This window comes from Toxotes jaculatrix, chromosome 7, assembly GCF_017976425.1.
Source record: "Toxotes jaculatrix isolate fToxJac2 chromosome 7, fToxJac2.pri, whole genome shotgun sequence".
NCBI classification, from domain to species: domain Eukaryota; kingdom Metazoa; phylum Chordata; class Actinopteri; family Toxotidae; genus Toxotes; species Toxotes jaculatrix.
Genome location: NC_054400.1, coordinates 4,754,605 through 4,767,700, shown reverse-complemented (window position 1 = coordinate 4,767,700; position 13,096 = coordinate 4,754,605). Strand labels below are relative to the sequence as shown.

The following is a 13,096-nucleotide window of genomic DNA, read 5'->3' as shown; positions in this document are numbered from 1 at the left end:
AGTTTGGCGAGCAGTGGTCTGTATTTTCCCTTTGCACTTTAAGAAAAAAAATAAATAAAAATAAAAACAAGGAAAAAATAATTGTAATTCAGAAAAGAAACGTGGAGAAGCCCACAGAGCAGAGCAACCTGCAAAACGCCATGAAACGAGATGTTGTAGGTTTACAGACGCGGTTTGAGCCGTGAGAGAGTCGACTCCATTGCAACAACAGTCCTCGTAGTTCCTGCTGTTTCATCAAGGTGTCTCTGGTTCTGGGCTAAATCAAACACAATATGAAGATACCGAGCGGGACTACACGGTTTGCCAAAGCATCCATTGGGTGCCCCTTCGTTTCAAAGGGATGTTTAAAAAAAAGAAAAGCTGTTCATCATAAGCAGACGTATCGGGGGGAAAGCCTGGTGGTTTTAAAGGTGCTGAAGTGTGGATCGGCTGCAGGTACTCCCTGTCTCCCGTGGCAGCAGCTGCATCCCGGTTCGCTCCCACCACACCGACATGTTTCCTGTCAATCAAACCCACAGCAACAGCAACAGCATCGAATCGCCCAGGCACCGCCGTGAGGAGCCGCTCTCGCGAGATTTTGCCAAGTGCAGTGGGCTCCGTGTTTCATCCAATCTTCAGGCCTGGGTGAGGAACAAAACTAACTCTTTTCACAGGTTTGGTCAGGAAAGATGGGGGGGGGGGGGGGCTCTGGACGATTATCATTATTTCTAAAAAACACCTGCATGCATGTGTGTGCACCTATACACATGTAGTCTACACTGCACATACAGCCCACACACACCACTCCATAGGCTAGCACACAAAGATTTTATGTTTTTTAAACATTTTTGACGAACAATTTAAAACTTGAGAGCCTCATAATATTTGGATGAATTTTAACCTTTAATTTTCAACTTTGGGTTCGTTTCTGAGTTGCTTTCTTTTTATTTCTTCTCCTTCTGTACTTAGGTTTCTCACAAAAGAGATCTTGATCTCAGTGAGAGTAATTAATTAAGATAAAGGTTATATATTCAAATAACATCAGAGGTTCAAATGATGAAAATCTGTGCTTACAGCAAATAATTTAAAAAGTCCAATCCACAAAACAAGTAAATTTAAATGAACTCAAAAAGGCTAAATGTGTATATAATTTTAAGGCCAAGACAAGCCCATGGGCTTTTTACTAACTGCCTTAACAGAGATAAACTTATCTTGTAAAGGACTTTATAAAAACCAAAGACAATCTTACATGAGCCTAGCTAAATTGTTGATTGTGACCATTTGCTCTCTTTAGAAAGAGCAAATGGTGGGAAGCATCCCAGCAGAAGGGGGTCTGAACTGTACACAGCAATGTCATCTCTCATGAAGCGGGAGGGCACACTGGTGGGAAATTTTTATGGCATTTTCTCTGTGTCACCTGCAGAGACTTCAGCCAGCATTGTATCCAGCCCAGCTAAAAGGACTGACCAGTTGAGAGAGAGATAGAAAACAGGTTGCGCTGATTCTTAGTTTAATCATTTTAATTGTACCAGCATGTATCAGATGTTTTCAAAAATGCAGTTGTTCCAGAAATATATTTACGGAATGGACCCAAAATATGTGCATGCAGTGTATACATTTTTTAAAGTATAAACCTTTGACGTTTTTGCAATTTCATGATACATACTTTTTACAGTGGGCACGTCACCGAGGCCCCCGCCCACTGGAGCCGATAGAGTGATCCGATTGGTTGTACGCCGTGACGTTGACGCAAGTTTTGTCGTGGAGCGCGCCAAACACGGCAGCAGGCAGCAAACGTAGAGTGAAAGTGCTTGAAACTATAAAAACATTTATTAAACTATCTTGGAGGTAAAGTCACAGTCGACAAGACACATGGCTTCTACAAGTAAAGCGTCACAGAACAGAAATCTACCGTGGTGAGTTGAAAGTTGTTGTTTATCATGGGCTAAAATAATTAGTGCTAGCTAGCTGACCTGCCTGCTCTGGATCCAGACTAGCAGCTAGCTGCTGCATGTTGATTTCGTTAGCTTTTATGGTATTTACAGATAACGTTAGATATTCTGCATACTGAAATGAATATGTAATCTGGAGCCATGTGAGGCTCTCCCCCATTCGGCATACGTAATGGACAGTTAATGCATCAAGCAGCGTCTCGTTGCCGCTGCCTGAACCAACTGGCTCATCGGAAACGCTGCAGCGTCTGTTGAGAATAATATATTAAAGGTGACATTTTGATTAATTTAATCGTGCATGGTGCAAACATATAGATGCCGAATTGAAAAGTGACACCCAGCCATTTGAAATCTGTAACATTAGTTAAAGTTCATAGCATATCTACGCAAACCCGTGAGTGAGATGTTTTGAAGTAGACTAATTTAAATTAAGTCCGTGGTGTAGATTACACCGATATACAAATAATGATATTTGCTGGGGTAAAAAAGTTGCTAGTCCGTTATATTATTACTTGTATGAAGTACAGTCCTTACACTACAACTCCAAGCTTAACAAGCTTCAGTCTTTTAAAATTATGAAGTGTTTATTATTGATTGCAATATTGATTAACAATGTCTCTGTGCTCCGGATTCTAGGGTTGAAAAATACAGACCACAGACACTTGATGATCTGATCTCACACAAAGATATTCTAAGCACCAGTAAGTAATTTTCATGTTCAAGGACATTTAGTGCTTGAAGCACCCAAATACTACATACATATAAATTAAAACAGTTGTAAGATATGTTTCACTAAACCCATAAGCCTGTGTAGAGATACTTTCCCCTATTGTTTGTCACTGTTGTTGACTCTTGTCTTAGTTGTTTACTGTTGTTGTATTTTAAGTTACATTAACAGTTGACTGAAAGAGAGCCTCAGCTTTCACGTGTGCCTCTTGTTTTAGAATAGTACCATTCAAAAGGACAATGTCTTATTCAGGCTGTTAATTTCTTTTATACAACTGTTGTTTTTTTTAATCTCCTCAGTCCAAAGGTTTATCAGCGAGGACAAGCTTCCCCATCTCTTGTTCTATGGTCCACCTGGAACAGGCAAAACCTCCACCATCCTTGCCTGTGCCAGGCAGCTTTACAAGGACAAAGAGTTCAACTCCATGGTGTTGGAGGTACGCTACAAACTCCTCAACATGTGCTCGTGATTTACTGGGGTGTGAAGGCTTCCACTTGTCATTACACCCGACATCTTCAGTAGTTTAGGAATGAAACTTTGTGGCCCTCGGATTTGATATTGATATCTGGCTAATTGTTTTGTAGCTAAATGCATCAGATGACAGAGGTATTGATGTTGTGCGAGGTCCCATTCTGAGTTTCGCCAGCACCCGGACGATCTTCAAGTAAGACTATCCTTTTATCTGTAAGCCATAACCACAAAGGGAATTATATACACTGCTGCCTTTATGCTCGTCCCTCTTGTCCTCCAGGAAGGGCTTCAAGTTGGTGATACTGGACGAGGCTGATGCCATGACCCAGGATGCCCAGAATGCATTGCGGCGAGGTAAGCCATCTGTTCGGCCGGGCATCGCCCACTGTGAGCCACACGGCTCATTGAGCAGCAAGGCAGTTTGGCTGCTGGTGAATTACAGGCTATCTGCTTGTTACACCCTAATATTCGTTTTAAAAAACAATTCCTGTCTGAAGATCTGTTTCTAACTATTGATTGATTGTTAAACCAAAACATTTTGTCTTTGTGAAATTGAACCACTGTTTTTCTTGCAACACAAGCTTGGGTGATGATACAGCATGATTTTCGCTGCTCAGTGTAATTTTGCGGCTGTAAGTGGAAACGTGGATTTCAACAAGTGCATATAACTAATTTTATAATATGAATTTTTAGCTAAAATATATGTAGTTAGTGAAGTAACATAACCCTGGGCTGTGAGAAGGTCAAAGTACTTTAAGTGCAGTTATAACTTTACATTATATTCACTTGGTAGACACTTCAAAATCATTTTAAAGACAGTGTCTCTGCAGCAGTTGTAACTTGTGCTTTCTCTCTCTGTCTCTCTTTCTCTTTCTCTCTCTCTCCCTCTCTCTGTCTCAGTGATTGAGAAATTCACAGAAAACACTCGATTTTGTCTGATCTGCAATTACCTGTCGAAGATCATCCCGGCCCTGCAGTCTCGCTGCACCAGGTTTCGCTTCGGCCCGCTGTCACCGGACCAGATGATCCCCCGGCTGGAGCATGTGATCCAGCAGGAGAAGTGGGTCTTTTGTGTATTTTGATATATGTTACTCCCAGTAACTACTGAGACCAGTTGGCCTTTACATTGCATTTGTTATTATGCTTCTGGTTTTGGTTTCACTCGGGTCATGTTGAAGAAACCAATCACCTTGACCTGGTTTGTTTATGGTATTTACACAAAGATTTCACAATTAGTGATACATTATAGTGCATATATGTATAAATATGGGGATGTGAAAATATTTATTTTTGAAATATATATGAATATAAAATCAAATAGTATTTATTCAGTCATTTGAGGATGATTAATAGAGTGCATCTTTTTTGTGGCAGCATTGACATAACTCCAGATGGGATGAAGGCCATTGTGACCTTATCGTCAGGTGATATGAGAAGATCACTCAACATACTGCAGGTAAAAGCTCATCATGATCACTGTGCTTTGTGGGGTTGCGTCAACGTTTTCTTGTAATTTTAGTGTTATATGTATTTCAGAGCACCAGTATGGCCTATGGGAACGTCACAGAGGACACAGTTTACACCTGCACGGGTCACCCCCTCCGCTCAGACATAGCCAACATCCTCGACTGGTCTCTCAACAAAGACTTCACCACAGCTTACAAGCGTATCCTTCCAGCTTTTTTTTTTTAAACATTCAAATGGCTGAGAACTGCAGAAAGTTTTGACTCCAACACACTGATAAATTTTATCCATGCTGGACATGAATGTAAAACAAGACACTCACTACGACCAAGTTCAGCTTGTGCTGTTGAAACTCTTTAACACCATCTTCACAGAGATCCTTCAGCTGAAGACTTTGAAAGGTTTGGCCCTGCATGACATCCTCACTGAGGTTCATTTGCTCATACACAGAGGTAAGGCCCCTGCAAACAGCAACATGTTTAAACAAATTTAAAAAAGGGAAATGAAAATGTTTTGTTTAAAACCAGATGCTATGATAGTGTTAACCAAAGTAAAATAAGAGTTTTCCCAATAACAGTTACTGTACTGTGTGTTAAATTCCACTGTTGTCTAAGGAGGGATCATGTATTTCTCCATTCAGCTGCCTTTTCATTGTTTTAGCTTTAGCAGTTGCAAGGTTTTGTCTTTTTTTTTTTTTTAATGCAAGTGCCCCCTACTTTGATAACCACTGTAAGATGTGGAGGCAGTTTGTGTGTTTGCTGCCACACAACTTGCTGATGTCTTGCAAGAGAACTACCATGATGATCTTTTGCGACCTCAGTGTCTTTCAGTAGTTTTGTACTAGACAAGTATTTAATTTTTTTTTTCTTTTTCCCCCTTCAAGTGGACTTTCCTCCAGGTATTCGTATTAATCTGCTCATCAAGTTGGCCGACATTGAGTAAGTGAGATGATTCTTATGCTTCCTCTCATAAATAAACATTAACTCCAGAGGTTTGGAAATTTTTGGACTGATGAGGTGTCATCTCCTCAGACACCGGCTCGCCTCAGGAACCGATGAGAAGATCCAGCTGAGCTCCATGGTTGCAGCTTTCCAGGCGGTGAGAGACCTCGTGGTCAGTGAGGCCTCTTAGATACAGTAACAGCTTTACCCCACAGCAGAATTCGGTCTCTTGAATGCTAACCAGAACCGCGTGATGAGGGAAAAAAAAAAATTCAACCATCCATCAAAACAGCTAAAACCTTTTAAAATCCTGCTGGATCCAGTGTCCTTTCTGGAAGGGTGAATAGTGTTCGCTCATTTATTTCTGTCCTGTGGCTGTGGTGTGCAGTGACGCCATGAGGAGCTGAGAACGGGCAGATTTTCTTTCCAAACCAACGGGTGATTTCACTGATAAGCGAAATCTGTGTAATCACCAGTTTGTTTGTTTTTTCGAAGAAAACAGACGTCCTTAGGTGTCCACTGCAGGACTGCCCACCACCGCTCCACAGACCGAATGCACAGTGCGGCAGCTGTCTCAAACGCAGGTGCCAGCAGCTATCTGAGTCACTCCCATCTGCATGCAAACCGAACAACACGGACCGCAGTTGATTTGTAGCGTTAGCACCAAAAATGATCCATCCTTTGGGCACTTAGTTAAGATATCGACTTGAAAAATGGAAAATCTGATTATCAGTGTAGGATCAGTTCACAGTCACTGATAAATAATTTCTCTCTTTCATGTAAGAATAATTATTCTTGGACATGTAAATGTTTGAATCTGTTTAATAAAACTATTTCCTATGAGTCCAGTTTTTATCTTACATCAACAATTAACATGTGCAGGTACAGTAGTTGTGCATGTGCAGTTTTATGATCATAAACACAGGAATTAGAAATACATGTATATTTAATATTTACACAATAAATTAACAGTATAAAATTGTGATATTCAAGTCAGATAAGCATGTGAACATTGAGTTTATGCATTGTTTTACATCAGTAGTGCAATAAATGAAATCCCTAGTGCAGGAATGTTTAAAATAGATGATATTAAGAGGTGCTTTCTGTGCTAAATCAAGCTGTGAAATCTCTTAATCAGCAAACAGATACAGTGTGTAACAATCACCTGCTGTAAATGCCAGTTGGATTAGTTTTTTTTTTTTTTTAATGTTCATATTTAACCTTCCCACTCCTCTTCCTCTGAGGAGCAGCAGGTCTTGAGGTGTTCTGGGATGTTTCTGTAGGTGAGGTACTCCAGGATCCTCTTGGGGAGGGGCAGCGGCTCCATCTGGTGTGTGGAGACCGAATGGCGTAGGGTGGATCGGCACAGGTGGCACAGGCTGGGCACCGTCCTGGGCGCCCTCCAGAACCTCACGTGGCCGTCTCTGGTTCTGACAGGGGGGAGGGAAACGGAGATAGTGTTACAGTTATATGGTGGCTGTATTTATCTCGCTTACACTGAAAATTACAGATTAAATTGCTGTTATCAGGCTACAGTGTCTTCAACATTTAATTGTTTGCGAGATATTGAATTGGAGTTGCTCGTTTAAGTTGAAGCTCTGACAGCTGTTGAGCCAACATTTGAAGAGTAAGTACTGAAAACATTTTGTCACTATAAACAGAAATGAAAGCTGGTGAACTGTCAGAGCTGAAGCCCAGAAATAGGTCAGATGTGCACACTGTTAACAGTATTTGAGCGACTATAAATGGTGAAAGTGACTTTAAAAAGAAGCAAATGTAGGTTTCGGTTTCTGCAATGCATTTCTGTGTGGGCTGTGTATGTGTTGTCAGATTGATAAATGTGTCCCCACCACAAACACCAAGATGTAGTGAGATGTACTTAATTTGGAAGGATGGCAAGAATAGTCTGTGAAGTGAGCAAGCTAAGAAAACCTTTTGAAGCCATCTATCAAGTCTCCAATATTTTGTGGCAAGCTAACGCTTTAATATGATGAACACTTGAGGATCTTTACCCTGTGGCGACCACTCCCCCTTGTGGATGATAGATGCAGCAGAGTCCATTAGAGTCTCGGTCTGCTTTGGTCTGCATCGCCATCCCTTTCTTTCCTGGCTCCCAGATCTGAAGAGCTCTGCAAACGCAGTACATCTGTCTGAAACCGTTTTGTACAGCGTGAGAAACGTTGACATGACGACACGATCAAAGTGAGGAACAGCTCACCTGCTGTCAGTCACGATCGCCAAGTGCAGACCACTGGGAGAGAATTGTATTGCTGAGATTTGGTTTTGCCTGTAATCATCAAAGTAGTCACTGTGGATTAAAAAAAAAAAAACAAAAGTTTAAATAGATAATATTGCCTTGTACTGAGCAGCCTTAGTCCCAAATCCTTAATGTTCATGTGTAAAATAAGTATGGTCACGGGCAAACTTTAGACGGGCCTGGACATGTGCTGGCTTAAGCAGCAGGACACGTCTGGCACTGCAGGATTGATGCAATGACCTTGTATGTCTTCCATTTTCTAATAATTGCTCCCACAGCTGATTTATTCACACCAAGCTGCTTGCCTATTGCAGATTCACTCTTCCCACCCATGTGCAGGTCTACAATTTTGTTCCTGGTGTCCTTCGACAGCTCTTTGGTCTTGGCCATGGTGGAGTTTGGAGTCTGACTGTTTGAGGCTGTGGTCAGGTGTCTTTTATACAGATAACAAGTTCAAACAGCTGCCGTTAATACAGGTAACGAGTGGAGGACAGAAGAGCTTCTTAAAGAAGTTACAGGTTTGTGAGAGCCAGAAATCTTGCTTGTCTGTAGGTGACCAAATACTTATTTTACACAGGAATTTATAAATTCTTTAAAAATCCTACAATGTGATTTCCTGGATTTTTTTTTTTTACACTGTCTCTCACAGTTGAAGTGTACCTATGATGAAAATTACAGACCTCTGTCATCATTTTAAGCGGGAGAACATGCATAATCGGTGGCTGACTAAATACTTTTTTGCCCCATTGTAGGACACCAGGACATACTTTCAGGCATTGCATCAGATGATAAGAGCGATAGAGTGTAGAATGAGTTTGATTCCCAGCTTCAAACTTCTTTACCTTCCTGAAATTACTTTGCAGCCTATGACACATTTGCCACCAATGTCCAGGGTCACTCAGCTGTGGGTTAGGGTCATACATGCCTTTCATCTGCAGTACCAAATATTCAGTAAATGTAGAGACTGAAAACTGAGCGTGCACTTACACCAGAGTGGCCAGTTTCTCTGCTGTGTACGGGTCCCAGAGGTCGATCCACCAGCTGGAGCCACTGAAGGCCGCGGTGGCGAGCAGAGCCCCGTCAGGAGAGAAGTCACAGGAAGACAGGAGGTACGAGGTCTTACGGGCCCCCCCGGTCAGGTTTCTGATGAAAGTGTATGACCGCAGACTCCACAGACACACCATCTGATGAAGGTGAAATCATGAACGGTTAATGAATGTTTGTCACCTTGCTGTAGGGATTATTTTTAAATTAATCAAGGCTCAAGGTTATGCTGTGCTTGTGCTACAACCCATTACTGCAGAAGTTCCAAACTGTTACGAGTCTGACTGTGATCTTAAAGTCTGGTATTATGCAATGCAATGACGTCTGCTTCTCTCTGTACATGAGAACATGAGATGACGGATGAAGATAACCAGATCACTGCATGTTTGAGAGCGACAGACTCCATCAAAAAGTTAACTCTGCACTGGAAAGAAATGTTTCAAAGTTCAGTTTCACTCTCACTTCTCAAAACCCAGCGAACAACTAACTGTTGATGCAGACATCAACTTCCAGAACTAAAAATCATCAAGGACGATGCTGCAAGCACATAAAAACAATGTGCAAAAAACAAATAAATAAAATAATAATGCCCTTTAGCATGGCTTACGATGCAAATTTCTGTTTCCGTACTGCAATATCACTCACTCTGTCAAATCTGCCGACAGATGCAATCATGCTGCAGTCTGGTGACACGCAGCAGCAGCTGATCCAGTCTTTGTGGCCAGTAAGCACCTGCACCTTTTTCCCTGCAACAGACAGAAAACAAAGTGTGACTGAACTGAATGAGACAGACCACAAAGCATCGGTGAGTAATACAGCGGGTACGGAAAGTATTCAGACCCCCTTAAATTTTTCACGCTTTGTTATATTGCAGCCATTTGCTAAAATCAGTTCTTTTTTTTCCTCATTAATGTACACACAGCACCCCATATTGACAGAGAAACATGAAATTTTGTTGAAATTTTGTGATCTGTGAGCTGTAAGGTCTTAAATAGACAGGTGTGTGGCCTTCCTAATCAAGTCCAATCAGTATAATCAAACACAGCTGGACTCCAATGAAGGTGTAGAACCATCTCAAGAATGATCAGAAGAAATGGACAGCACCCGAGTTAAAAATATGAGGGTCGCAGCAAAGGGTCTGAATACTTATGGCCATGTGATGTGATGTTTCTTTTTTAATAAATCTGCAAAACTTTCAACAATTTCGTGTCTGAATACTTTCCGTGCCCACTGTAAAAACATAAATGATGAAATAAAGAAAGGAAAAAACATAATCATAGTCTTTACTTGAAGTGGTGGAGAATGTGACTCCCATATGTGTAAACATGAACATTTGTTTGCTTTAACCTCTTACATCTGAACAGAGAGTTTAGTTGAACTCAGCTGTACTGTGATAGAACACAGAGGCGAAGTGATGAATACACAGAAAGAAGCAGAGAAAAAAAATATTTTAAAGGGCACAACCGCACACTCTGCACATTGATAGCCCACAATTTATCCATGCACATCACAAATCTTTAGACTCATTTCCAACTCTCCAAGCGGCAAGTGATTTCAGTTCATATCAGTACAGTTTGAAATTCAGTTTGCGGAGCCTTGAAACTTGGGTTGTCTAAAACAACACCATGAATATATAACATTCATGCGTTCTGTGATGGGAAGTTTCAAACCTCTGAGCTGATTCTCGTATCTTAAACGAAACCACGGGCTGCATGAAAGATGGAAATCAGTATAAAAATATCAGCTTTGGGAAACGGCCGACAGGAAGTGACACAATTAGAAGTTAATGGGCTAAATATGCAAATGTGCAAAGTTTAACAGACAAAATTAAATTAAACAAAACACACACCTAAAAGAAAGAAAGAAAAAAAACCCACACAGTATCTCATAATGTAATCTTCAGTAATATCCACCCAGAATGTAAATAACTATTATTTACCTATGAAAAAGTATGTTTGCATTGCACTGTGTTAAGTAAACACTAGAGTCATATCAGATGATTGTGGACAGCACCTTAAAATCATGTTAGAGGAGGTGAAAACATTACCCTTCTGAAAATTTGAAAAAGACTTGAATGACTGTCTCAAGGGTTTATTTATTGAAGAAGTGGCGAATCTGGACTTTTCATCAGTTAGTAACATACACTGCACAAACCTTTTCGACCCAGGTCCCAGATCCTCAAGGTTTTGTCTCGAGAAGACGATATGAGCGTGAGCGTCCCGTTCTGAAGGAAGACCAGGTCCCGCACAACTCCTTCGTGGCCATGGAGATCAAATACAGCATCGCCTGAACGTGCATAAAAAGCAATTTAAAAATCAGCTTAACAGACTTTGTCTCTGAACACAGCAGAGATCATATCCCCACCAGCAGAAATAAAGATCTCACCTTTTAAGACATTCCAGATTTTGATGATCCCGTTCTCCAAGCCTGTGGCCAGAAGCAGGCTGTTGTTCCTGACAGAAGATGTTTTACCTGGCTGAGTCCCTGCAGGTGATTTTGAAGGTCTGGGTCCAAAGGCGAGGCCCCACACTGGGTGGCCACAACTGAAGCTCTTGTCTCCTCGGTCCATCTGTCCATTCTGACTGTCTCTGTGGGTGAGAAGAGCGTTAAGTATGAAAATGGCAAGTAGGCATGTAGGCAGTGTGAAGCTGGAGTTGGAAGGTTAAAAGATGCTGCCTTTAAAACCTGTTGGAAATGTTAGAATCACAATTACAACAGACGTAAACAACCCAATGCTGAGGTTAATGAAGGTGGGAAAGCTTGAATTTTCTGGTTCCAACTATTGTGATTTAGATTTAAAAAAAAAAAACATTTGATCTGAGTCAGTGAATATTGCCTCCAAAATGTCTGTTTTTCCAAATTTACTATCAACACAGGGCAGTGTGTAATTACTAAGGGTGGTTATCAATCCATAGTACCTACCAATTAGATGTTCAGGGGCCTCTTTTAAAGGAAATGAATCACAGAGCACATAGTATGGAAACCCAAAGTGTTCAATAATAGATAAATAAGACACTTTGAAATAATTAATTATATTAATAAATACAAATAAAATATCTAATACAGCCACAAAATTGTGAAATAATTCAATAAATATTTAAGACTTTAAAACTATTTTTAAACTTCAAGACTTTGGATTATTAAGTCAATCGTTGTTCTGAATTTGAGTCATTTTTCAAACTAAAAAAGGAGGATTATAAATTATATTATATTATATTATAATATTTTTTATTATTTTATAATTATTATTATTATCAATATATTAAATTATATTTATATTATAAATTTCAGCTTCTGGAATGGCAGCACTTGGTAATTATCTTTGTCTTTTATAGTAAACTGAATATATGTGTGTTCTGGACTGTTATGCAAAATAATTGTTCGTTGCAGCCCCAGTTCTATCCCATATACATGCATTTCTCACAGGAACAACAGCCATCGTGTTACTCCTCCGCTTCTAACACAAACCGGAACGTACGAGTGACACCTGAATGCACCACGCGTGGGTTTAAAAAAAAAAAAAACACCTACTCGGAGTCGAGAGGCCAGGCGACCACCCAGACGATGCCGTGTCCCATGGACCAGGCGAACCACTCTCCGTCCGGGGAGAAGTCCACGCTCCAGGTCTCACATCCCGCCCGGCCCACCATGGACGGGGGACGCCTGGTCTTCAGCTCCAGGATGAGAGACGGGTCGGACGCTGGGGGAGGACGGAAAGGCATAAATTCAACGGTTGACAGATTCATCCTTCACGGACACTGACAGCAGGTCGTTTCGCTCGTTTCCTGCTTCTCCCCGGCTCGGTGTTTTCTCCGGAGGTGTTAGATATTACCTTCAGACCGCTGCCTGGTTACGGAGAGTTGCGATAACAACATAATTAAGCTATTCACAAAAAAAAAAAAAAACACTTACATGTTCCCAGCAGCTCCGCGTTGTTTTCCGTGGAGCACATAGTTTTCCTCCTCACATTCTTCGCTCTATCGCCGACTTCGTGAATTTGTCCTCTCTGGTTGACTCCAACGGGCCATTTAGATGAAGCCAGGACACGCTCAACGTCCAGAGAGAGGGAGCCGCCGCGGCTTCTTTATTCCGGTTTGCTGTGTGAAAAATGTGCGAGTCGGAAACAAAATGTTCCGCTGATTTCCTGATGTCCGACTCCCTTTGAACCATTGGCCAGTGTTACCCCACGTAGTCACGTTTCTTTCATTACGTAACCTCACTGAGCCTTAACCACGCCCCCTCACTGGATTATAAGGCATAT

The 13,096-nt window shown here is 41.2% G+C and overlaps 2 protein-coding genes across 3 annotated transcripts; one reads left to right on the top strand and one right to left on the bottom strand.

Moving 5' to 3' along the window:
* Positions 1 to 1,746: 1,746 nt before the first annotated feature.
* On the top strand, positions 1,747 to 6,377 carry rfc5 (replication factor C (activator 1) 5). The gene is made up of 11 exons (XM_041041863.1): positions 1,747 to 1,895; positions 2,568 to 2,632; positions 2,958 to 3,094; positions 3,243 to 3,322; positions 3,410 to 3,483; positions 4,030 to 4,189; positions 4,504 to 4,585; positions 4,666 to 4,795; positions 4,968 to 5,045; positions 5,477 to 5,531; positions 5,625 to 6,377. Exons 1-11 carry the CDS (start codon positions 1,852 to 1,854, stop codon positions 5,722 to 5,724), a joined length of 1,005 nt encoding a protein of 334 aa, XP_040897797.1. The 5' UTR covers positions 1,747 to 1,851; the 3' UTR covers positions 5,725 to 6,377.
* Positions 6,378 to 6,741: 364 nt separating this feature from the next.
* Positions 6,742 to 13,004, bottom strand: wsb2 (WD repeat and SOCS box containing 2). 2 transcript variants are annotated; one of them, XM_041041862.1, is made up of 9 exons: positions 12,748 to 13,004; positions 12,367 to 12,535; positions 11,221 to 11,423; positions 10,990 to 11,121; positions 9,481 to 9,581; positions 8,779 to 8,975; positions 7,753 to 7,842; positions 7,547 to 7,663; positions 6,742 to 6,964 (listed from the first exon to the last, which is right to left on the bottom strand). In XM_041041862.1, the coding sequence occupies exons 1-9, from the start codon at positions 12,785 to 12,787 to the stop codon at positions 6,751 to 6,753; spliced, it is 1,263 nt and encodes a 420-aa protein (XP_040897796.1). In that variant the 5' UTR covers positions 12,788 to 13,004; the 3' UTR covers positions 6,742 to 6,750. The 2 variants fall into 2 exon arrangements, with proteins under 2 accessions (XP_040897796.1, XP_040897795.1); XM_041041861.1 differs by lacking the exon at positions 12,748 to 13,004 and having other exon boundaries at positions 12,367 to 12,596.
* Between the last annotated feature and the right edge of the window lie 92 nt (positions 13,005 to 13,096).

Coding starts and splice junctions, on each gene's coding strand:
- rfc5 (XM_041041863.1), top strand. CDS start 1,852: ATGGCTTCTACAAGTAAAGCGTCACAGAACAGAAATCTACCGTG. Junction 3,484..4,029: donor CCAGAATGCATTGCGGCGAG/GTAAGCCATCTG, acceptor TCTCTGTCTCAG/TGATTGAGAAATTCACAGAA. Junction 4,586..4,665: donor GATCACTCAACATACTGCAG/GTAAAAGCTCAT, acceptor TATGTATTTCAG/AGCACCAGTATGGCCTATGG.
- wsb2 (XM_041041861.1), bottom strand. CDS start 12,581: ATGAATCTGTCAACCGTTGAATTTATGCCTTTCCGTCCTCCCCCAGCG. Junction 9,582..10,989: donor CTGGGACCTGGGTCGAAAAG/GTTTGTGCAGTG, acceptor TGTCTGTTGCAG/GGAAAAAGGTGCAGGTGCTT. Junction 7,843..8,778: donor GAGAAACTGGCCACTCTGGT/GTAAGTGCACGC, acceptor TTTAATCCACAG/TGACTACTTTGATGATTACA.